The following is a 24,290-nucleotide window of genomic DNA, read 5'->3' on the forward strand; positions in this document are numbered from 1 at the left end:
CAGAATGCTGTCTGTTGATGACTACGCCACTGAATTTTTTTCCTTGTTAGCTCGTAATTCCTTGACGGAGACTGAAGATCAGTTGGTCTCTCGTTTTATAGGAGGTCTACGTCTTTCCATTCAACATACTCTGCTTCAATTTAACCCGCTCTCTGTTTCAGAAGCACACCAGCGAGCCTTGTTGATTGAACAACATTTTCGAGTTCCAACAACTACTTGGAATGCTCCTCGTGGTCGCTAAGCTTCTTCGTCGGAGACAGGACTTGTGAAGGCAGGGGAAAGTCACGTTAAGCTTCTTGATAATTCTGAGGGAAACGTGTCACTGGGACAACAACGTCCTCCTGCATTTAAGTGTTTTAAGTGTGGAGAATCAGGTCATCGGCAGTCGAACTGTCCACTTCTCAACCGTCGTGGTCTCTTTGTTGGTGACGACCCTGTTTACGATGAGTATGGTGATACCAAAGACCGAGCAGACGATGTTGGAGAACAGTTAACCGGTGATACGGGAACGTTATTGATGATTCGACGTAATCATCTTGTTCCTCGTTCTGCTGAAGAATCATAGTTGCGTACAAATATTTTTCAATCTACTTGTACGATTCGGGGAAAAGTGTGTCGTATGATTATTGATTCGGGAAGTTGTACAAATATCATCTCTGAATAAGCTGTTGCAAAGTTGGCTTTATTTACGGAATCTCATCCCGCACCGTATAACTTGGCGTGGTTGAACTCTAAGACGGATTCGCGTCTCTCTAAACGATGTCGGGTGCCCTTTTCTATGGGCCTCAACTACAAAAATTTGGTTTGTGGTGATGTTCTCCCTATGGACGCATGTCATCTTCTTTTAGGGCGCCCATGGCAATATGATCGTCGAATTATTCATGATGGTTTCACTAATAATCATACCTTTACGTATGAGAGGAGGCGTATAACTTTGATTTCGTCTAAGTCATCGTTGGAGGCGTTAGTGAACAGTGTTGAGGAGGCACCAAAAACCACTCCGACCATGGATGCTAAGCCAGTGCTTTTTGTGCATAAGTCACGGATTATTGAAGAGGTTCAGGCGGAGAATGTTGCCTTTGTTTTGATGTTAAAGCCTAGTGATTTTGTTACTCCATCGGTGATACCGGTTGCTTTTCGTGACCTTTTGGATGAATTTACTGATGTGTTTCCTGTGGATCTGCCAAATGATTTACCACCCTTGCGTGATATACAACATTGCATTGACTTAACACTGAATGCGGTGTTGCCAAAACGTCCTCATTATCGGATGAGCCCTATGGAACATGATGAATTGCGACGTCAGGTGGAAGCTTTGCTTACTAAGGGACATGTGCGTGAGATCTTAAGTCCTTGTGCTGTTCCGGCTTTACTCATTACGAAGAAAGATGGATCATGGCGGATGTGCGTTGATAGCAGGGCGATCAACAAGATCACAGTGCGATACCGGTTTCAATTCCTCGTTTGGATGACCTGTTGGATCAGATAGGTCCTGCTTTTATTTTTTCGAAGTTGGATCTCAAGAGCGGTTACCATCAAATCCGTATTCGACCTGGAGATGAGTGAAAGACAGCGTTTAAAACGAGGGAAGGCTTGTTTGAATGGCTTGTCATGCCTTTCGGTTTGTCGAATGCACCTAGCACGTTTATATGTGTTATGAATCAAGCCCTCTGTCCCTTTATTGGTCGTTTTGTTGTTGTCTATTATGACGACATACTAATCTTTAGTTCCTCTTTGGCAGAACATCTTGGGCATTTGCGTGAGGTTTTAATGGTGCTCCGTCGTGACAAGTTATTTGGTACAGTCAAGAAGTGTGCATTTGGTGTCGAAGAAGTGCTTTTTTTGGGCTACATTATTTCCGGCAATGGACTCAAGGTTGATCCGTCCAAGGATGTGGCCATTGAATCTTGGCCTACACCAATATTTCCTCTGCTTGTCTGTGTTGAGTTTCAGGTACCCACTCGACCATCAACTCGAGCTGACACTCGACCGTTTGCTGATCGAGTGACCAGTCGAGTCACGACCCGGATACATTTGTCTTCTCATCTCAGTCAGCTCGACCTACAACTCGAGCATGTGCTCGACCGAGTACCTGTTCGAGTCAGTAATGATGTTCCACAACAGTATGTTCCATTACATACCCATGCAACATCAACCAGTATACCAAGCTAAATTGTATCCCTCTCCAGGATTTCAGCCCAACCAAGGCCAAGAAGCTGACTTAAGAGCTATGATGCAACAAATGTTGCTTGGACAAGCCAATAAGCAGATTGAGGAAGCAAGGCAGTTTGCTGAGCTGGCCCAAACGTTGAATTCTTATACTAATGACCTGAGTAACAAGCTTGAGAGTCTGACCTCTAAGGTCAAGTACATGGAGAGCAACATTGATTCCACTTCCGCTTCAACGCCAAACCAACTTCCTGGACCAGCTATTCAAAACCCAAGGGAGTTTACAGCTAAAGCGATTCACTTCTATGAAAAAGTTGTCACTGAGGACAGTGAGATTCAAGGTGGGGAGGATTCATCACTAATTGAAGCCCAAAGTGAAGGTTTTACTCAGCAGACTGAAGCAGAGAAACCACTCGACCAGGTGCTCGACCACACACACGATCGAGTACATGACCGAGTGACCAATCGAGTTGAAGACACAGAAGCTGTTAAGCCTGCTAGATACATTCCTCCTGCTTACAAACCACCTCTACCATTCCCAGGACGTTTCAAGGCACAAAAGCTGAAGGAACTAAGGGAAATTATTGAGAAAAGAGAAATGATGGCTTTGCAACAAGAGGAAGTGATTGAAAAGAAGGAAGTGATGGCCATACAACAAGAGGTTGTCATTGAGAAGAAAGAGGAAGAGAGAGGACCACCCTTGGAAAAATATGCTCAACATCCTGTCCTCAAGGACATGCTTCTTGAATTATCCAAGCAGAAGGCTCAAGATCAAGACATGAAGGATTTGAAAGAGATTGGGAAAGCTATTATCCCAACAAAGCTTGAAGATCCAGAGTCATTTAACCTACCTTGTTCCATCAGCTATATGCACTTCAACAAGTGTCTATGTGACTTGGGAGCTTCAGTGAGCTTAATGCAATATACAGTTGCTGAGAAGTTGGGGTATGAACATTTTAAGCCCTGCAATCTCTATATTGGCCTAGCAGATGGATCAAAGAGGGATGTGCTTGGATTAATTGAAAATTTTCCAGTCAAGATAGGGGAGGCTAGGATTCCAACTGATTTTGTGATCATGAACATGGATCAAGAGCCAGAAGATCCTCTCATCTTAGGGAAACCATTCTTAGCCACAGATGGGGCTGTAATTGATGTTAAGATGGGAACCATCAAGCTCCACCTTGCTAAAGACTTCACTATGAAGTTTGACATCAAGAATTCAACATATCAACCTACTATTGAAGGTCAACACTTTGTGGTAGAGAGAAAAGCAAGTTCTGAAGTTTTTGAGGATGGAGAGGACCCTAGGATTAAAGGTTCAGCCCAAGCCAAGACTGTCCAAGGGCTCAAGGAATCAGTTCAAGTGTTACCTGGTTTAGTGAAGGAACTTCAAGTTCAGCTCAACAAGAGTTCTTTGAAGAAGGCAAGACCAAGACTCAAGTTTAAGAAGAAACAAAGTTCAAGTGTTAAGGAGGTAGTGATCAAGAAACAGCACCAAGGTTATCAAGTGGAACCAGGGGGAATTTCAACACCTCCTTGGACTCAAAACCAAGCCTGAAAAGGCATCAAAAGTCAAGCTTAGTGACTTTAAACAAGCTCACTAGGGAGGAAGTCCCTAAGGTATCTCTGTACATATTGTTTAGGGTTTTGGTATTTTGATATTTGTTTTGGTGTTCTCATGATCAGGGAAGCAAGGGGGTCTAAACAGAAGAAGAAAAACAGACTCGGCAGCCAACTCGACCACCCCACTCGACCGGGCACTCGACCGAGTACCAGTCGATGGCTATAGTCGAGTTGCCTCCTTCATCACCTCCAAATCCAAATCCAAGCTCCCACTACACCTTTGACAACATGAATGAGGATGTAGACACTTTCTTCCACAACCAATAAGGTACCAACATCACCACTTCATTGTAAATACCATTTCATCTCATGTTTAGTTTTCTTTTCAATCTTGAATCCTCATACAAATTTTTCTTACACAAGGGACTGTGTAATTTAAGTTTGGGGAAGGGTTTGAGATAGCATTTGACATTGTTTTCTATTTTCTTATTTCAACTTTTTAGCACAATCATGTTAGTATTTGCATAGCATCTAAGGCATAGAAAACCCCTAAAAATTTGAAAATTTTTGCAAAAATCTTTATAAAAAAAAAAGAGTGTTCATGTAGTTTGCATTGCATATTAGGATCTTGTTTAGCATGTTTCATGTAGGACTGTTAGATATTTGCATTGGAGATCTATGATGAGTTTTGCCTTGTTAGCTTGCTAGATTCACCAATCTAGGATCAATGCCCAAGTTAATAGTACTTTGATGCTAGTTGAGTGGTTAGAAGCATAAGATTGAACCAAGCCTTGAATTCTTGCATTGCATTTGGTCTAAATTGAAGCATGTTGTGATTTGATGCTATTTCCTACTTATAGGAACTTAATATTGACTGTTAAATATCAATGTGTGCATTGCTTTAAACTCATGGATATCATATACATATTTGGATCATCTTTCTCCTTTTTACCACTCTTGTTGATCCAAGTAGCTGATTGAATCATTAAAATCAGTTTCCAATACCCTTAACCAACCCTTCTTTCAAGCCATGTTTATTCTTGAGTGTATAAGGCTTATTTTGGGATTGAGCTTGGTAGAAAGTGTTAGGTTTGAACTGACAAGAATAATGCCTTGTGTAGTTCTAGTTTGCATTTTCCAAACTAGATAGGACTAGGTGATTTCATTGTTGGGTTTGGGATTTGGTTGTTTGAAAAAGAAAGAAAAGAAAAGAGGAAAAGAGAAAGAAAAGGTTAGAGTCTTTAGGAGGGGAATGTGTTTAAGTAAAATCAAAATCTAGTGAAAGGATGGGAAGTAAAAAAATTGTTGTTGAAGATGGTTCTAGTTAAAGAAAAGAAAAGAAAGAAAAGAAGAGTATAGCAAAATGCTTTTATGTCTTAAGAATAAGAAGAAAAGAGAACCATAGCAAATAAGTAAGAATCTCCCATTCCACTAGAAAGATCGAATAAGAAACCTCTCCTAAGGCTTGAAAACAAAAGAGAAAAGGGTATTTGAGAAGAGAAGAAGATAAAGGTAGAACTAGGATCATTTGGGCTTAGAATGATAGGATCAAACACTTGGGTTACTTTTGGGTAGACAAGGTTTTGTTCTTGTATGTGTCTAAGTGTTCTTACCTTTAGCATTCTTCTAAAGCTCAATCCATTTTTTATGAGAGAACCTTGATATTGATAAGCCCCACTCTAAACAGAGACCATCATTGTCTCTAAACCTTTATTTCCAAGCCAAATGAGTTTAAAACATTGCATAAGATTGATCCATGTTCTTGATTGAATGAATGTTAAAGGAAATGGTTGATTTGAATGCATGTGGACATCTAAGGCTCAAATCAGTAAAGGTTGTGATAGGCTTGTCTAAAATCTTTAAGTACAGCTCATTCAGCTTGCATCATAAAACTAGTAACTTGGACATTGATTATAGATGGTCTATTTGCAAGCTTTAGGAGCTGAGATCCCACTTTCAAACCTCACCTACCTTCTTATGTCTTGTTCATTTGCTTGAGGGCAAGCAAAGACTAAGTTTGGGGGTGTTGATGTTCATATATTTTACCCTGTTTTCCCTTAATATATTCACATCTTTTGCATCTTTTGCTGTCCATTTTGACTATTATTGCATAGCTTTAGGACTGTTCTTCCATTAGAGTTTAGTTGCATTGCATTTGCATCTTTTCATGCATAAACAGGTGATTTTGGAGCTTAAGGAGCATGGAAGCAATGCTGAGGAGAAGTGAAGCAATCATGAGGAGAAAGCAAGAGAGTTAAGGCTGAAGAACCAAGGTCCGGAGTCCCACTCGACCGCCCACTCGACCAGACACTCGACCGTGTGCTGAGAGTGACTTGACGGAGTGGAAGGAGCACAAGAAAACCCAACTCGACTGGTCACTCGACCGAGCACCGGGTCGAGTCGGCCGAGCTGCCTGGCTATTTTGTCTTTTAGCATTTTTAGGGCTTCCCCTCCTTTTTCCTATTTAAGGACCTTGTACCCTGCAGCCAAAGAGTCCAGCTTTTTAGATAGTCAAAAACCTAGTTTTTACCCTTTTGGGAATTATTCCTTTTGCACTTTTATTTTTAGATCTTGTACCTCCTTGAAGGAGAAAAACATAAGATTCTTGGATTTTGTTGGTTCCATAACTTTCAAGATATTAAGAATTCGTTTTTGATTCCTTCTCCAATATTGTAGATCTTTGCTTTATCTTTCTATTGATGCAAGTTTCGGTATTTTCTGGGTTTATTACTTTGTTGTTCATCATGTGATATTGTGAGTAGTTTCTTAGGATCTTGAGGATGGGTTAGGCTGGGTTGTGTTTGAGGTTTGTTTGATTTGGCCAAGCTTGATTGTTGTAGATCTCTTCTAGGCTAGATGTTCTTAATGCTGGTCTTATAACTGAGAGGGTAGGATCTGATTTCAAGCATCTTAGCATCACACCAATGTTTAAGAAGCATAGATAAGGCTAGATCTAGAGTTTACCATTAGGCTTGCTAAGAGATTAGAGGTCTTGTATGGTATTTGACATATTGCTTAATGCCTGCTTGTGTAGATTCTTTACTTTGTGAGAACAAGTCTAGAGATGCATGAGTTTGATTGTTTCTTGCCATGAGAGTGGATTAAACATGTCTTAGAAATATATGTCTAGAGATTAGCTCAAGTTGTTTGAGATTTGTTGACCAAGTTAGATGACCTCAATCATAGTCCAGCCCATGAATCCCTCCTCAAGGCCTTCCTTGTTTATTGATTTCCTAGTTTAAATCTTGTTGTTTGATCGTTGTTTGATTTGCTTTTGTATTGCTCTGTTTTTCTTGCATTGCTCTGTTTTCCGGATTTGTCCAGCTCGACCCTGCATTCGATCTCTACTCGATCGAGTGCTTGCTCGAGTTCATCCCCAGAACTTTCGTTTATGCTTTGTAGTTGTCCTGTCTTATCTCTTGTCTCCTTCTAGTTGCATTTCTGTTGCATTTACTTAGTGTCCTGTTCATTACTTGCCTTGCATTAGTTCATTACCATAGTTTCTATTTCTGTTCTAGCTTCATAACTGTTATAATCATTCTGTTTCATTTACATTTAGCACCTAGTTCTAGTAGCTTTTACATTCTGCAGTTTAGATTACATCATAGGATTGTTATTGACAAACATCCTTAATATTTGGCTTGACTTAGACATATATGCACATCCTGATTGCTTGCAAACACTCAGATTGGATTGACACCTCTTATACTACAACTGCATAAGGGGAATTGAAACACCTTGCTCATTCCATTTCACACATCAAGAAAGATATTAGTTTCAGCTTGGCGCGTTTCAAGTGTGTTTATTGCGTGTTTTGAGTTCTCTATACCATAACAGTGTCTCCACGCTTTTTTCATCTTAGAAGAAGCGTCTTTGAATTCAGAAGTGGTTCACGTACTCTCGCCTGAACTCATATCTTGCCTTGAAGAACAAGTCATCTCGGAAAGAATTTTCAAGATTCTTTCCATGCTCGTGAACAGTATCGCGTTCGAGATATTCACCATTCACGAAGAAACGTGGGTTGACTTGCGTGAGTTTATCTCCTGTAGAGCTGAGGCAGAGTTTGCAAAAGCTGTTTTCGTGTTCACGAGCTTGTCCATGCCTTCGGATGAAGAAGAGTTTGTGATTCCACTCATGGATAATCTTTTACCAGCGATCTTGAAACGGTTAGGAAACGTCCACGAGGGTTCGGGTTCGAGCTAGTGGGGTTTAGCGTTCATGGGTGGGTTTTGTGCGGCGGTTCATTTGTTGGAGACGACAAGTGTTGCTTTGGTGGAGAATCTTGTTGATGAGATGTTGAAGTCTGTGAACAGAGGAATGGAATTAGGGTTTCTTGGGAAGGCTCTTCGGGATGTTGAAATCGCTGTGGTGCAACAGTTATGGTGGTATTGTACTACCAAGTTTAGATTCGTTTTAGGTTTTATTAGGAGGATTGATGCGATGATCAGTGAGGAGACAACGAAGGATGTGTTGCAAGGGATTAAGATGGTTGTGGAAAAGAAGATACGTGAAATTGGTTGAAGAGATTGATAACGATGATCACAAAGATTGGCTTCATCAGCGTCATTGAATTTTATACTTTTCTTCTCTGAAACACAATTTTGATTTGTAGGTTTTTGATATGAGTAGTGTGTTATGTTTTGTGAAATAGTTTTTCAGGACTAACTTTTTTTTGGCATAAATTTGGTATTTTGGTTTGTAATGATTTTTTTTTTTCAACCGAACATTAAATTAGAAGGTAACTCCAAGATTGGTTGCCCAAACTGGAGGGAAAGAGTTTACAAAGGTAGATGCAGAAATTAACAATCATGAAGAGCGGGCGAGACAATCAGCCCGTACATTGGACGTACGTGGGATCCTCAAAAGCAAGAAGGATGGAAATGATGAGCGAAGTAAGCTAAACTCATCCAACAGATTGGAAAAAGCGGGTCATTCATCAGGGAACTGCACCATCGCCACTAGTTCAGCACAATCCATCTCGAAACTCTGACAGTTAACACCCACCTGCAAAATAGATGCCATCGCCCAAATCAACGCCTGAACCTCCGAATGTAGAGATGAAGAACCGCACGCTGGCCTCGTGCTCCCAATAATAACGTCCTATCTTCACTATTGCACAACCACCAATAACGTCCTATCCTCAATATCCCAGTAATAACGTCCGTTTGTAATGATTTTTTTTTTACTGATGATGACCAAAGTTTTACGATATGTAATGTTTTGACTACACCAAAACGAAAATTTTCATTTCTTTCCAGTAACTGGACCGGATCATCTTGCATGTACACACGAAAAAAAAAAACCCTCTGTTCCATGTTATTTTTTTCTTTTAGTTTTCACATTCACAAAATAATAATTTTAGTTTTAGCAATACATTCATCATTTTCTATTGCCATGTTAGTCCAGACCAGGGATCGATTCTCCCCAAGCGCAGAATTGTTAGCTTTATCTCTTTGGCCACATGGATATAGGTCTATTGTTTGCGGCCTATTCGAAAACCTGGGGGACCCTACCCATGAGATACCCTCTCCCTAGAGATTAGTTTCGGACTCCTCCATAGGTCTGAGGATTTACCTGAGTTACAAAAAAAGAACACCTTGTCATAACTTTACATATGATTAAAATTAATTGATTTTAGTTATATATATATATATATATATATATATATATATAAATTATTGTGGAACATAAAAACCTATAAACTATTTCTAAGAAGCAGAGGAAATCTTTATTAACATTTATGAAGTAAAATTTTAGAGAGTAGCCTTTGTGTTAGTAATTATTTACAAAGAATGTAATTGATTTAAACCTCTAAAATTTGAATTCATACAATTAATCATCAAAGTAAAGAGTTTTGTTATTGTGAACCTTCAAAGTGGCTTTTATATTTACATATCTATAAAAACTAGGTTTTGAACCCACGCTACGCGTGGGTATATGTGATATATTTTGATGAAAACTATATATGATTGATGACAGTAGTAAAATATTATCTTAAAAAAAAATTAAATTAGTATTAAGGAAAAAATTAAATTTTAGATACACAATTTTTAAAAATATAAAAATCAGTTGTGTTATAAAATCAAATCTGATAAAAAAAAATCATGAATTTAACTCGACATCCAGGCGAGGTGAATTAAACTGATGACCTCACATATTCTAACCCATTTCTTTGACCACTCGTTTTGATCTTTAATTGATCGCTACCACATATGTTTTCGTGTTTTTTATTCAATGTTTTCTTATTCTTCATATTCTTTCTTGTCATTTCTATTGTCAAATTTTGTGGTAATCTTCACCATTACTTTTACCATCTGGTTCTTCGCTATACTCTTTTTCTTCTTCATCCTCGTCAACTTTTTCACTTTTTTCCACAAAAAAATCTTTTTTTTAGACTACCACACAACTTATTAATCCATCAAACTCCAAGAACAAAATCATTTATTTTCTCATTAAAATAAAAAATAAGATAAAAAATAAAAAATTAATGAAAAAATATCAACTTAGCTATAAAATCATACACAAAAATATGTTTTACAGCTCATAAGAAATAAAAAGCACAAACGTAGATAAATAAGATAATTTATGTTTTACATAAATATTTATAATATTTTAAACTTTTTAAAGGTTTCGAAATATAAATTTTGAACCTTTTAAAAAGTTTCAATATTTATAATATTTAAAACTTTTCAAATTTAAAAATTATAATATTTAAAAACTTCTTAAAAGCTAAGAACTTTTAAAAGTTTCAATTTTTATAATATTTAAACTTTTAAAAAGTTTCAATATTTATTATATTTTAAACTTTTAAAATATATTTAAAAACTTTTTAAAAGCTAAGAACTTGAAATATTAAAACTTTAAAAATTTTTAAATCTTATAATTTATTTTCTTGAAACTTTTTAAAGTTTTAATTTGATCAAATAAAAAACCGGATCAAACCGAATATACTTTTAAACTTGGACACCTGATAAATCAAGATTTCCTATTCATTCGTTGTTGGAAGCATATTAATCTTATTTATACTAGTTCTGAACAATTGTCTAAAATTTTTCTAGCCGATGTGGGATATTGTGCATAGTTCTTTTATTTTCATAAATTTAAAATTTTTCTTTTTCTAAAAAATTCTGGAAATTTTAAAAAATGTTAATGAATAACATGTTAAATCCTGATTGGTTGTTTAAAATAATTCTTAATATTAAAAATTCTGGAGATTTTTAAAAAATGTTAATTAGTGAAGTGTCTAATCACAATTGGAGGTTTAAAATCCTATGTGGACGCCTTTAAGAGTTTATAGCTCCTACTTTTTATTAGTATAGATTAAGGGAAAAAATGATTCATCAACAAATAATTTATTTTCGTTATAATTAATGACATAGGTTTAAATTTTTTATTTATCATTAATAATGTATGTTAAAATTCAAAGAAAAACAACAAAATTTCCTTATTTCTGTTGTGAGTTCTCTCTTTTCTCACTTACGGCCGGAAACTTGATGTTCATTATAGTAGATCTAAAAGGATATTGGAGTAAGATTTTAAAAAAAAACCATTTACGACGAGATAAAAGAGAGGGCCACATAAAAAAATTATTTACTTTTTGTAATTTTAAAATAAATTATTAATGTTTTGCAAAGTCTTCGGTTCAGTTTGGACACACAGTGGATGAGTTGGCAAAGACGGAAATTGAGGGAATTTTAGGAATAACTAATCAGGGTGGAATGGGCTCTTATCTGGAAATTTCTGAGAGTTTGGGGGGTCAAAGACAAAGGTCTTTTCTTTTGTTCGGGATCGTCTGCAGAGCCGGACGACCGGCTGGTCCGCAAAGTTACTTTCAAAAGGAGGGAAAGAGGTGATAATTAAGTCTGTTGCGACGGCTGTTCCGACTTTTGTAATGTCTTGTTATCGTCTGCCCAAGACTATTACATCAAAGCTGACTAACGCCGTGGCAAATTTTTAGTGGAGTACAAATGGTCAGACAGGAGGTATGCATTGGATAGCTTGGGAAAGACTTTGTTGCAGCAAACAGCTGGGTGGCTTGGGTTTCAAGAGTGTTGCTGATTTTAACACGGCTTTACTGGCAAAGCAGTTGTGGTGATTGATAGATTGTCCGGACACACTCTTTGCCAGGGTTTTTAACAGGGTACTACCGGAACTCTGATGCTATGGATCCTATACGGTCTTATTCACCCTCATATGGGTGGCGCAGTATCGTATATGCTCGCTCTCTGGTGAACAAAGGGTTCATTATATGGGTTGGCTCAGGGACCTCCATCTCTATAGGGGCTGATCCATGGGTTCCGGCTAAATTCCCGAGACCAGCCTTAAGTAACGGTCATTCTAAGGACCCAACTTTCCGGTTACCTCATTTAATTGATCGTCGAACGAATACTTGGCGAAAGGATCTGCTTACGCAGCATTTTGATCCTTTGGATGTCGCTATGATTGAGGTGATACCTCTAAGCAGTTGCCCCAAGGCAGATTATTTCGGATGGCACTTTACTAAAACTGGAAAATATACGGTAAAATCTGGGTATGAGACGGAACGCTTAGCTGTTCACGGTCCTTTTTGGGCATTCGGATCTGGTCCCTCGATCACTCCCCTCCTCGCTCGGGTTTGGGAAGTGGAATGTCCTCCTAAACTTCAACATTTTTTGTGGCAAGTGTTATCGGGATGTATTTTGGTGTTGGCTAATTTGCGCCGACGGGGGATGGGTTGTGATGTCGTTTGTACACGGTGCGGGATGGAGGATGAGGACATAAATCATGCTATTTTCTTATGTCCACCGGCCCGATAGGTCTGGGCTTTAGCCAATGTACCAGTGGGCCGCAGCTCTTTCCAACAAACTCTGTATATGCTAATGTTGATCATTTTCTAGATCCAAAGGGTCCGGGTTCACAGGTCATGGCCTTTCCTTGGTTGATGTGGTATATTTGGAAAGCTAGGAATGCCCGAGTTTTTGAAAATCAGGTTGAACGCCCGGATGACGTTGTCCGGGTGGTGGTAGGAGAGGCTTTGACCTGGCAGGAGGCTCAGGTAGAGGTTGTGTGGGAGGATTTTCCTTCCACTCCTATGCATCCAACGCCTAGGCATAGGGGGGGATTATCTCTTCATACGGATTTCCTGGGGAAGAGATGTTATGTTGACGGATCTTGGAAAGCGACTGATACTTTTGCAGGTGCAGGATGGTGATGTATTTCGTCACAAGGATCGCCCCCAGTGCTTGGAGCGACAAATTTCCGGCAAAGTTTATCCCCGCTACATGCTGAAGTTGAAGCTTTCATCTGGGCGCTGCGATGCATGATTAGACATGACTTCCGGGATTTGGCGTTTCTTACCGACTGCTCTGACTTGGTGAAGATGGTGTCTTCCCCAAATGAGTGGCCAGCCTTTGCAGCATACCTAGACGACATTCGGAGCGACAGGGAGGAGTTCTATAATTTCTCTTTGATTTACGTTTCTCGTAGTGCTAATGTATGAACAGAATCTTTAGCACGCCAAGCGCATGTATCTCCACATCATGTTTTGTTTGTAGACAGGTTTCCTCCAAATTAGCTCGTTTGAGTTTATTTTTTTGTTGACAAAAAAAAAAAAAAAATATTAATGATTAATATAAAAATGAATTAAAATAATTTTTAAAGCCATCTTAGTATTTATTATGAATTTTCATGTAATCAATTTACTTGTTAATTTTAATAGATCCGTGAATACGAAAGCCACATTTTTTTTATGGTTTGGTCCCATGGCAAAAAAAGGATAAAAAACATGGAAGCAAAGAACAATCAGTCCACCGACTTCAATAAGGAATCAGCGAAGTGATCAACACAATCAGTCAATCGACATCGACAAAAACAATAATGTTTTTGGCGTCAATGAAGTGATAAACGATTTTGAAAATTTTCCTAGATGACACCTCAAGGAGAAAGAAAACATGCTGTCAAAGGGCGATTACTTGGAAGCCTTTCACAGGTAGTCCGAGGATACTGAGCCGTCAACAGCGTCGAACATAGAGCTCTCAATCACCGACTCCACCCACGTCAAGTAAGAGACCTTCTTTGAACAATCCATGAGTTTTCTCAGAGCGGAACCACGCGAACCAAAGGAAAACGAAACCGCTAGCTCATTCTACCAAGTTCTTTCCCCGAGGTTGGCTAGCACAGAGAAAATCTAAGAATACGACCAACCGCTAAACAATCCTTAGGTCTTATGATATATTATGGTTTTTATGGTTTTTACGTTTTTAATCATGATATAAGTGTGCTTTTTGAGTCTTATGATTTGTTTTCTAGGTTGTTTTAGAGTATTGACAGAGTTTCTAGGATTTTGGCATGGATTGAGCAAAGTGGAGCAATTTGGGTCGTTTTGGAGCATTAATCCGGAGGAAATCAACTTGGAATGATTCAGAGAGAGGGTGTCGAGCGACTAAACTAAACCTTTTTACAAAGAGATTTGAATTAGTGATTTTGTGCAAATTAAACCTGTTTTTAAAGCTGATTTTTAACCTTGAATTTTACAATGAGATTTGGATTTTCTGGTTTTAAATTTAGATAATAATTGCAGTGATAACTGATTTATTTTACAAAACTGTTTAGAGTTCTAAATCTGATTTTAATTGCTTGAACCTTAATTAATTTACTGATTTAATATTTCATAATTACCTGAGAAATTCCCTAGCCCTAACCTTTTGATCCTTGATTTTTCACAGCTTTTATTTAATATTTTGCATTGTTTTTCAATATTTAAATCAACTTGTTTAGGTTAATTATAAAACTCTATAATTTATTGTGTAGTCTAGAGTCCTTGTGGAATTCGACCCCTAAGTATTATAGTGACCTCTTCATTTGAGAGAGTAGCTCTATGGTTTAAATTTGAGCATATCAAATTTTAGCGCCGATGTCGGGGACTCTTTGATCTACCATTAGATTTGAGTTTTTAATTTCGTCTAAATTTTTATTTTTATTTTCTACTTACACGTTTTTGTTATTCTTCTCTTTGGTGTTTCAGGTGCATGGCTCCTAGACGTCACACAAGGAGCAACAAGACTAGTTCTACCGTGAAGCTTTCAAACCAAGAGTTGGGAAAACTTGAGCATGAGAACAGAAAACCAGCCACATCCTTGAAGATGGTTAGCACCATCATTTTGACTCGTGATGAGGATGGTGCTTTAAGGGATCAAGAGGGTCACTTGCGCAATGAGCAGGGCCAAAAGCTTGATGCAGAAGGCAATGTGATTGCTGAAGCTGTTGTCAACGAGCAAGCTGTTGTCAACCAGCAAGCTGATGTCATTAACGGGCAAGCCGATGGTGTCGACCGACCACGTCCAGAACCCGGTTCAAAGACAGGATCCAAATCGAGACTTGATCAGGACCATTGCAGACTTCAACAGAGCTGACCTGGTTTATCAGAACCGATCTGCAATTGTTCCTCCTCCATTCCAAAGGAATGACTCTGAGCTAAAGCCTGCTTACTTCCAGCTGGTTGGGCAGAGACCTTTCTCAAACCTGCCCAATTAGAAGCCTTTGGACCACATTGAAAATTTTGAAGATCTTGTGACTAATATCAAAGCTAATGGAGTAACTGAAGATTACATCTATTGCAAGCTCTTTCCATACTCACTTGCAGGATAAGCATCTCAATGGTTGAAACAGTTACCAGCTGGATCTTTAACATCTTGGCAAAAAATTAAGGTGGCTTTCATCAATTATTTTTATGATGATGCTATGTCTGATGAGTTGAGAGTGAAGCTGTCCTCTTTCAAGCAAAGACCAGATGAAGCTTGCAAGGCAGCTTGGCTGAGATTTAAGGCTTATCAGAGGGACTGTCCACACCATGGTTTTTCAAGAGTGCAGTTGCTGAGTATTTTCTTTAAAGGGTGTGATTGGGAATATCAACTAGCTTTAGATGCTGTAAGTCATGGGAATTTCAAAACAAGATTTTCAGAAGATGATGAAGCTTTGATTGAGAATCTAGCCTCCAGCAATAGCACTTAGAGAGCAGATGCTGAAAGGAAGAGATTGCATGGAAGATTTGATTCAAACCAGTCAGTCCAATTTGCTGCTGAGGTTGAGACATTTGAGACAGAGCCAGAGAATACAGAGGAGAATATCAACTATGTGTATGGAGTTGGGAATCAAGATCAGAGATTCGGTAATCAGCAAAACAACAAGCCTTACAGTGGGAACTCTTCAGGCTACACTTCCAAGCCAGAGTATCAGTAGCAGCAACAGGGCACTGAGTACACAAGGACTTATGGTAATAACTCATATCAGTCCCCTCCTCCGAAAACAGCTGAAAGTAGTAAGATGGAAGCTATGCTTGAGCAGATTTTGCAAGGTCATGAGCAAATGACAGTGACTTTCAATGGGAAGCTTGACAATGTCTACATTGAACTTAATGGGAAATTTGAAGCTTTGAACATTCACGTCAAGAAGTTGGAAAGTCAGGTTGCACATATAGTTGGATCCGTCAAAAGGCAATATGGGTTTTTCCCTGGGAGAACTGAGTCAAATCCCAAACATTCTTGTAATGCCATATTAGTGAGAGGTGAAGATGAAGGTGAAATTTTTTCTGCAGAACAAGGTGAGCAATTGGCGGAGAATTCGACTTCAGACGATGGTGTCGATCGACACCACCTGGGTGTCGGTCGACACTCATCTCATACAGAACTTGAAACTACAAAATCTCCGATTCCAGCAGCTGTTGAGAGGGTGTATAAGCCTAATGTCCCTTTTCCTAAACCAAGAAGGTCCAAATAGGAGATTGAAGAAGCTAGATGCAAGGCTATGATGGATAAGGTGATGATTGAGATACCTTTGATTGATGCAGTAAAGCTTTCACCACCACTTAAGCGGTATGTGAAGAGAATGGTATCCAATTGTTTGAGCCCTAAGGAATGAGCACTACTTACAAAAGATGTCAGTGCAATTCTGTTGAACCAGCCTGTTCAAAGGAAAAAATAGAAGAAGCAAGAGGTGGTTGTCTCTGTGAAAGTGAGTGCAATGATCAATAGGATTGCAAAGAAGTTACCAGATCCTGGAAGTTTTGTGTTAGATTGTTCTATCTCCACAGGAAGGTTTGCACACTCACCTTGTGATCTTGGCTCTAGTATTAATCTGATGTCGCATTCTGTTGCTGTGAGACTTGGGATGACAAAATTCAAGCCAACTCAGATTTCCCTTATCTTAGCTGATCGCTCCCGAAGGATTCCTGAAGGTGTCTTAGAGGTTATTCAAATTAAGGTTGGAAACTTTATGATTCCCACTGACTTTGTGGTGCTGGAATATGACAAAGAGCCTAAAGACCCTGTCATCTTAGGAAGATCTTTCTTGGCTACAGCTGGTGCCATCATAGATGTGCAGAGGGGAAACATAACACTGAATGTGGGAGGTTTGAGTATGAACTTTGAGATGGATAAAATGAGGAGGGCTCCTATTATTGATGGACAGACTTTTTCTGTTGAAAAGGGTTCTGCAACACGAGCATCAAGCTCAGTGTCGATCGACACCGCTGTAGCATCGATCGAAACCCCTCCATGACTAAGCTGGAACTTGTCCAGAACCGATTGCTCACAGGATATTCTCTATGCTTCAAGCTAGGAAGCTGCTCCCATACAAAAGACTCTCCACTCCACACTCCAGAGTCCTCAGGTAAGGCAAAGGTATGCATCTTCTTTACCCAAACACCCTCCTATCATCAATAAGACCTTCAAAGGTACAAAAACTGTTTCGCAGTTAACCAAGCCACGAGATTATCGTAAAGCGCTTGTTTCTTCTGTTGATGATTGTGCAGGACATAAAAGAAGCAAACCCACCCAAAATGCCACCCAGGTCTTGTTCCTCACATCCTTGGCAGACCTCATGCAGCTACTACTTATACACCACCTTGTATGAAGAGGACATTCTCTTGGAAGCATGCACTGCCACGTTCTGCTCCACCCGATGCCTGAGCTTCAACACAGTCAAGCTAACGACTGAAAACAAGCGTTTAGTGGGAGGCAACCCACTTAGGTTTTTCTTTTATTTTTGAGTCATTTTTTTTTCTTTATGCATTGAATCAGTTTTTGTTTGAAATTTGTTTGAAATTATGAACTATCTATCTATCATGTTGCTTTTAACTTATGTTTGAGTACTTCTTAACAGAATAATCATCCAAGGATTGATCCATCAACACAACTAACTGCAACTAACAAGGAGTTTCGGACAACAAAACATCATTCGTGATGAGTGTCGATCGACAATGAAATTGATGCAGCAGCATATACCATCTTCTTATTTTCCATTTATCTATGTTTACTTATCTTCGTATTGGGCTTTTTATTATTTTTGTTTGCCTATTATGGCTACGTCGGTTTGAACATTGCTTGAGGGTTAAGTTTAGACTTCTAGGGTTTATTATTCAAGGGTGTATAAATACTCTTAGCTATGTATCGTAATAGGTGGTACTTTTGATTTTAATAAACCGAGAAAGCGTTTCTCAAACCGAAGTCTTTGAATTCAGCTCTCTTTCGATCCATTGATACGCAAGAAAGCTTGAACTCCGAGCAACGAGCGTTAACTCTTGATCCATTGATACTTGAGTTTTCAATCGTTATTGTTACGGTACATTAGTTGGTATCAGAGACAAAGATCCTAATCATGCCACCAAAGAAGACCCTTCAGGCTCAACTTGACGACCATAATGACGAGTTCCGACGGATGTTAGCGGAGATGCAACTGTCCGTTCTATCCTAAGTGCTCAACGTGAAGGTCCTGTTTTTCAGCGGCGTGAAGATCCCGTTTTTGATGACATTGATGCGGAAGATGCCTTCGATGCTAACCCTTCTGCACCGATTGGTGGTGGTCAGAATCGCGAGCAGCCACACCAAGAAAACCAACACCGGGGAATCATTCCAGCACCGCGCGTTGATGAGAGGCGTTGGGAGTCGGGTTTCCGGATGGACTTACCGGAGTTTTTTGGAGGTCTACAGGCAGAAGAGTTTCTCGATTGGCTCAGTATAACTGAGGAGTTGCTGTCGTACAAAGAGGTTCCTGATGCGATGCGTGTCTCTCTTGTAGCCACTCGATTTTGTGGACGTGCTTCAGCATGGTGGCAGCAAACTAAGGAATCCAGAGCTCGAGCAGGGAAGGAACGTGTCACCTCGTGGGCTAAGTTGCAGAAGTTGATGCGTAAAGCTTTTCTTCCGTATAATTATGCTCGTACTATCTATACCAAACTTCAGAATTTGCAACAGAATGCTGTCTGTTGATGACTACGCCACTGAATTTTTTTCCTTGTTAGCTCGTAATTCCTTGACGGAGACTGAAGATCAGTTGGTCTCTTGTTTTATAGGAGGTCTACGTCTTTCCATTCAACATACTCTGCTTCAATTTAACCCGCTCTCTGTTTCAGAAGCACACCAGCGAGCCTTGTTGATTGAACAACATTTTCGAGTTCCAACAACTACTTGGAATGCTCCTCGTGGTCGCTAAGCTTCTTCGTCGGAGACAGGACTTGTGAAGGCAGGGGAAAGTCACGTTAAGCTTCTTGATAATTCTGAGGGAAACGTGTCACTGGGACAACAACGTCCTCCTGCATTTAAGTGTTTTAAGTGTGGAGAATCAGGTCATCGGCAGTCGAACTGTCCACTTCTCAACCGTCGTGGTCTCTTTGTTGGTGACGACCCTGTTTACGATGAGTATGGTGATACCGAAGACCGAGCAGACGATGTTGGAGAACAGTTAACCGGTGATACGGGAACGTTATTGATGATTCGACGTAATCATCTTGTTCCTCGTTCTGCTGAAGAATCATAGTTGCGTACAAATATTTTTCAATCTACTTGTACGATTCGGGGAAAAGTGTGTCGTATGATTATTGATTCGGGAAGTTGTACAAATATCATCTCTGAATAAGCTGTTGCAAAGTTGGCTTTATTTACGGAATCTCATCCCGCACCGTATAACTTGGCGTGGTTGAACTCTAAGACGGATTCGCGTCTCTCTAAACAATGTCGGGTGCCCTTTTCTATGGGCCTCAACTACAAAAATTTGGTTTGTGGTGATGTTCTCCCTATGGACGCATGTCATCTTCTTTTAGGGCGCCCATGGCAATATGATCGTCGAATTATTCATGATGGTTTCACTAATAATCATACCTTTACGTATGAGGGGAGGCGTATAACTTTGATTTCGTCTAAGTCATCGTTGGAGGCGTTAGTGAACAGTGTTGAGGAGGCACCAAAAACCACTCCGACCATGGATGCTAAGCCAGTGCTTTTTGTGCATAAGTCACGGATTATTGAAGAGGTTCAGGCGGAGAATGTTGCCTTTGTTTTGATGTTAAAGCCTAGTGATTTTGTTACTCCATCGGTGATACCGGTTGCTTTTCGTGACCTTTTGGATGAATTTACTGATGTGTTTCCTGTGGATCTGCCAAATGATTTACCACCCTTGCGTGATATACAACATTGCATTGACTTAACACTGAATGCGGTGTTGCCAAAACGTCCTCATTATCGGATGAGCCCTATGGAACATGATGAATTGCGACGTCAAGTGGAAGCTTTGCTTACTAAGGGACATGTGCGTGAGATCTTAAGTCCTTGTGCTGTTCCGGCTTTACTCATTACGAAGAAAGATGGATCATGGCGGATGTGCGTTGATAGCAGGGCGATCAACAAGATCACAGTGCGATACCGGTTTCAATTCCTCGTTTGGATGACCTGTTGGATCAGATAGGTCCTGCTTTTATTTTTTCGAAGTTGGATCTCAAGAGCGGTTACCATCAAATCCGTATTCAACCTGGAGATGAGCGAAAGACAGCGTTTAAAACGAGGGAAGGCTTATTTGAATGGCTTGTCATGCCTTTCGGTTTGTCGAATGCACCTAGCACGTTTATATGTGTTATGAATCAAGCCCTCTGTCCCTTTATTGGTCGTTTTGTTGTTGTCTATTTTGACGACATACTAATCTTTAGTTCCTCTTTGGCAGAACATCTTGGGCATTTGCGTGAGGTTTTAATGGTGCTCCGTCGTGACAAGTTATTTGGTACAGTCAAGAAGTGTGCATTTGGTGTCGAAGAAGTGCTTTTTTTGGGCTACATTATTTCCGGCAATGGACTCAAGGTTGATCCGTCCAAGGATGTGGCCATTGAATCTTGGCCTACACCAATATTTCCTCTCCTTGTCTGTGTTGAGTTTCAGGTACCCACTCGACCATCAACTCGAGCTGACACTCGACCGTTTGCTGATCGAGTGACCAGTCGAGTCACGACCCGGATACATTTGTCTTCTCATCTCAGTTAGCTCGACCTACAACTCGAGCCTGTGCTCGGCCGAGTACCTGTTCGAGTCAGTAATGATGTTCCACAACAGTATGTTCCATTACATACCCATGCAACATCAACCAGTATACCAAGCTAAATTGTATCCCTCTCCAGGATTTCAGCCCAACCAAGGCCAAGAACCTGACTTAAGAGCTATGATGCAACAAATGTTGCTTGGACAAGCCAATAAGCAGATTGAGGAAGCAAGGCAGTTTACTGAGCTGGCCCAAACGTTGAATTCTTATTCTAATGACCTGAGTAACAAGCTTGAGAGTCTGACCTCTAAGGTCAAGTACATGGAGAGAAACATTGATTCCACTTCCGCTTCAACACCAAACCAACTTCCTGGACCAGCTATTCAAAACCCAAGGGAGTTTACAGCTAAAGTGATTCACTTCTATGAAAAAGTTGTCACTGAGGACAGTGAGATTCAAGGTGGGGAGGATTCATCACTAATTGAAGCCCAAAGTGAAGGTTTTACTCAGCAGACTGAAGCAGAGAAACCACTCGACCAGGTGCTCGACCACACACACGATCGAGTACATGACCGAGTGACCAATCGAGTTGAAGACACAGAAGCTGTTAAGCCTGCTAGATACATTCCTCCTGCTTACAAACCACCTCTATCATTCCCAGGACGTTTCAAGGCACAAAAGCTGAAGGAACTAAGGGAAATTATTGAGAAAAGAGAAATGATGGCTTTGCAACAAGAGGAAGTGATTGAAAAGAAGGAAGTGATGGCCATACAACAAGAGGTTGTCATTGAGAAGAAAGAGGAAGAGAGAGGACCTCCCTTGGAAAAATATGCTCAACATCTTGTCCTCAAGGACATGCTTCTTGAATTATCCAAGCAGAAGTCTCAAGATCAAGACATGAAGGATTTGAAAGAGATTGGGAAAGCTATTATCCCAACAAAGCTTGAAGATCCAGAGTCATTTAACCTACCTTGTTCCATCAGCTATATGCACTTCAACAAGTGTCTATGTGACTTGGGAGCTTCAGTGAGCTTAATGCAATATACAGTTGCTGAGAAGTTGGGGTATGAACATTTTAAGCCCTGCAATCTCTATATTGGCCTAGCAGATGGATCAAAGAGGGATGTGCTTGGATTAATTGAAAATTTTCCAGTCAAGATAGGGGAGGCTAGGATTCCAACTGATTTTGTGATCATGAACATGGATCAAGAGCCAGAAAATCCTCTCATCTTAGGGAAACCATTCTTAGCCACAGATGGGGCTGTAATTGATGTTAAGATGGGAACCATCAAGCTCCACCTTGCTAAAGACTTCACTATGAAGTTTGACATCAAGAATTCAACATATCAACCTACTATTGAAGGTCAACACTTTGTGGTAGAGAGAAAAGCAAGTTCTGAAGTTTTTGAGGATGGAGAGGACCCTAGGATTAAAGGTTCAGCCCAAGCCAAGACTGTCCAAGGGCTCAAGGAATCAGTTCAAGTGTTACCTGGTTTAGTGAAGAAACTTCAAGTTCAGCTCAACAAGAGTTCTTAGAAGAAGGCAAGACCAAGACTCAAGTTTAAGAAGAAACAAAGTTCAAGTGTTAAGGAGGTAGTGATCAAGAAACAGCACCAAGGTTATCAAGTGGAACCAGGGGGATTTCAACACCTCCTTGGACTCCAAACCAAGCCTGAAAAGGCATCAAAAGTCAAGCTTAGTGACTTTAAACAAGCTCACTAGGGAGGAAGTCCCTAAGGTATCTCTGTACATATTGTTTAGGGTTTTGGTATTTTGATATTTGTTTTGGTGTTCTCATGATCAGGGAAGCAAGGGGGTCTAAACAGAAGAAGAAAAACAGACTCGGCAGCCAACTCGACCACCCCACTCGACCGGGCACTCGACTGAGTACCAGTCGATGGCTATAGTCGAGTTGCCTCCTTCATCACCTCCAAATCCAAATCCAAGCTCCCACTACACCTTTGACAACATGAATGAGGATGTAGACACTTTCTTCCACAACCAATAAGGTACCAACATCACCACTTCATTGTAAATACCATTTCATGTCATGTTTAGTTTTCTTTTCAATCTTGAATCCTCATACAAATTTTTCTTACACAAGGGACTGTGTAATTTAAGTTTGGGGAAGGGTTTGAGATAGCATTTGACATTGTTTTCTATTTTCTTATTTCAAATTTTTAGCACAATCATGTTAGTATTTGCATAGCATCTAAGGCATAGAAAACCCCTAAAAATTTGAAAATTTTTGCAAAAATCTTTATAAAAAAAAAAGAGTGTTCATGTAGTTTGCATTGCATATTAGGATCTTGTTTAGCATGTTTCATGTAGGACTGTTAGATATTTGCATTGGAGATCTATGATGAGTTTTGCTTTGTTAGCTTGCTAGATTCACCAATCTAGGATCAATGCCTAAGTTAATAGTACTTTGATGCTAGTTGAGTGGTTAGAAGCATAAGATTGAACCAAGCCTTGAATTCTTGCATTGCATTTGGTCTAAATTGAAGCATGTTGTGATTTGATGCCATTTCCTACTTATAGGAACTTAATATTGACTGTTAAATATCAATGTGTGCATTGCTTTAAACTCATGGATATCATATACATATTTGGATCATCTTTCTCTTTTTTACCACTCTTGTTGATCCAAGTAGCTGATTGAATCATTAAAATCAGTTTCCAATACCCTTAACCAACCCTTCTTTCAAGCCATGTTTATTCTTGAGTGTATAAGGCTTATTTTGGGATTGAGCTTGGTAGAAAGTGTTAGGTTTGAACTGACAAGAATAATGCCTTGTGTAGTTCTAGTTTGCATTTTCCAAACTAGATAGGACTAGGTGATTTCATTGTTGGGTTTGGGATTTGGTTGTTTGAAAAAGAAAGAAAAGAAAAGAGGAAAAGAGAAAGAAAAGGTTAGAGTCTTTAGGAGGGGAATGTGTTTAAGTAAAATCAAAATCTAGTGAAAGGATGGGAAGTAAAAAAATTGTTGTTGAAGATGGTTCTAGTTAAAGAAAAGAAAAGAAAGAAAAGAAGAGTATAGCAAAATGCTTTTATGTCTTAAGAATAAGAAGAAAAGAGAACCATAGCAAATAAGTAAGAATCTCCCATTCCACTAGAAAGATCGAATAAGAAACCTCTCCTAAGGCTTGAAAACAAAAGAGAAAAGGGTATTTGAGAAGAGAAGAAGATAAAAGGTAGAACTAGGATCATTTGGGCTTAGAATGATAGGATCAAACACTTGGGTTACTTTTGGGTAGACAAGGTTTTGTTCTTGTATGTGTCTA

At 39.5% G+C, this 24,290-nt stretch overlaps 1 protein-coding gene and 1 pseudogene across 1 annotated transcript; both read left to right on the forward strand.

Moving 5' to 3' along the window:
- Positions 1-1,611: 1,611 nt before the first annotated feature.
- On the forward strand, positions 1,612-8,302 carry LOC147925520 (uncharacterized; annotated as a pseudogene).
- A 3,592-nt stretch (positions 8,303-11,894) lies between these two features.
- On the forward strand, positions 11,895-13,717 carry LOC147925521 (uncharacterized). The gene is made up of 4 exons (XM_087492651.1): positions 11,895-12,405; positions 12,609-12,908; positions 13,002-13,204; positions 13,637-13,717. Exons 1-4 carry the CDS (start codon positions 11,895-11,897, stop codon positions 13,715-13,717), a joined length of 1,095 nt encoding a protein of 364 aa, XP_087348777.1.
- The last annotated feature ends 10,573 nt before the right edge of the window (positions 13,718-24,290 follow it).

The sequence above is a fragment of the Camelina sativa genome, chromosome 16 (assembly GCF_030686135.1).
Source record: "Camelina sativa cultivar CO46 ecotype springtype chromosome 16, ASM3068613v1".
Taxonomy (NCBI): domain Eukaryota; kingdom Viridiplantae; phylum Streptophyta; class Magnoliopsida; order Brassicales; family Brassicaceae; genus Camelina; species Camelina sativa.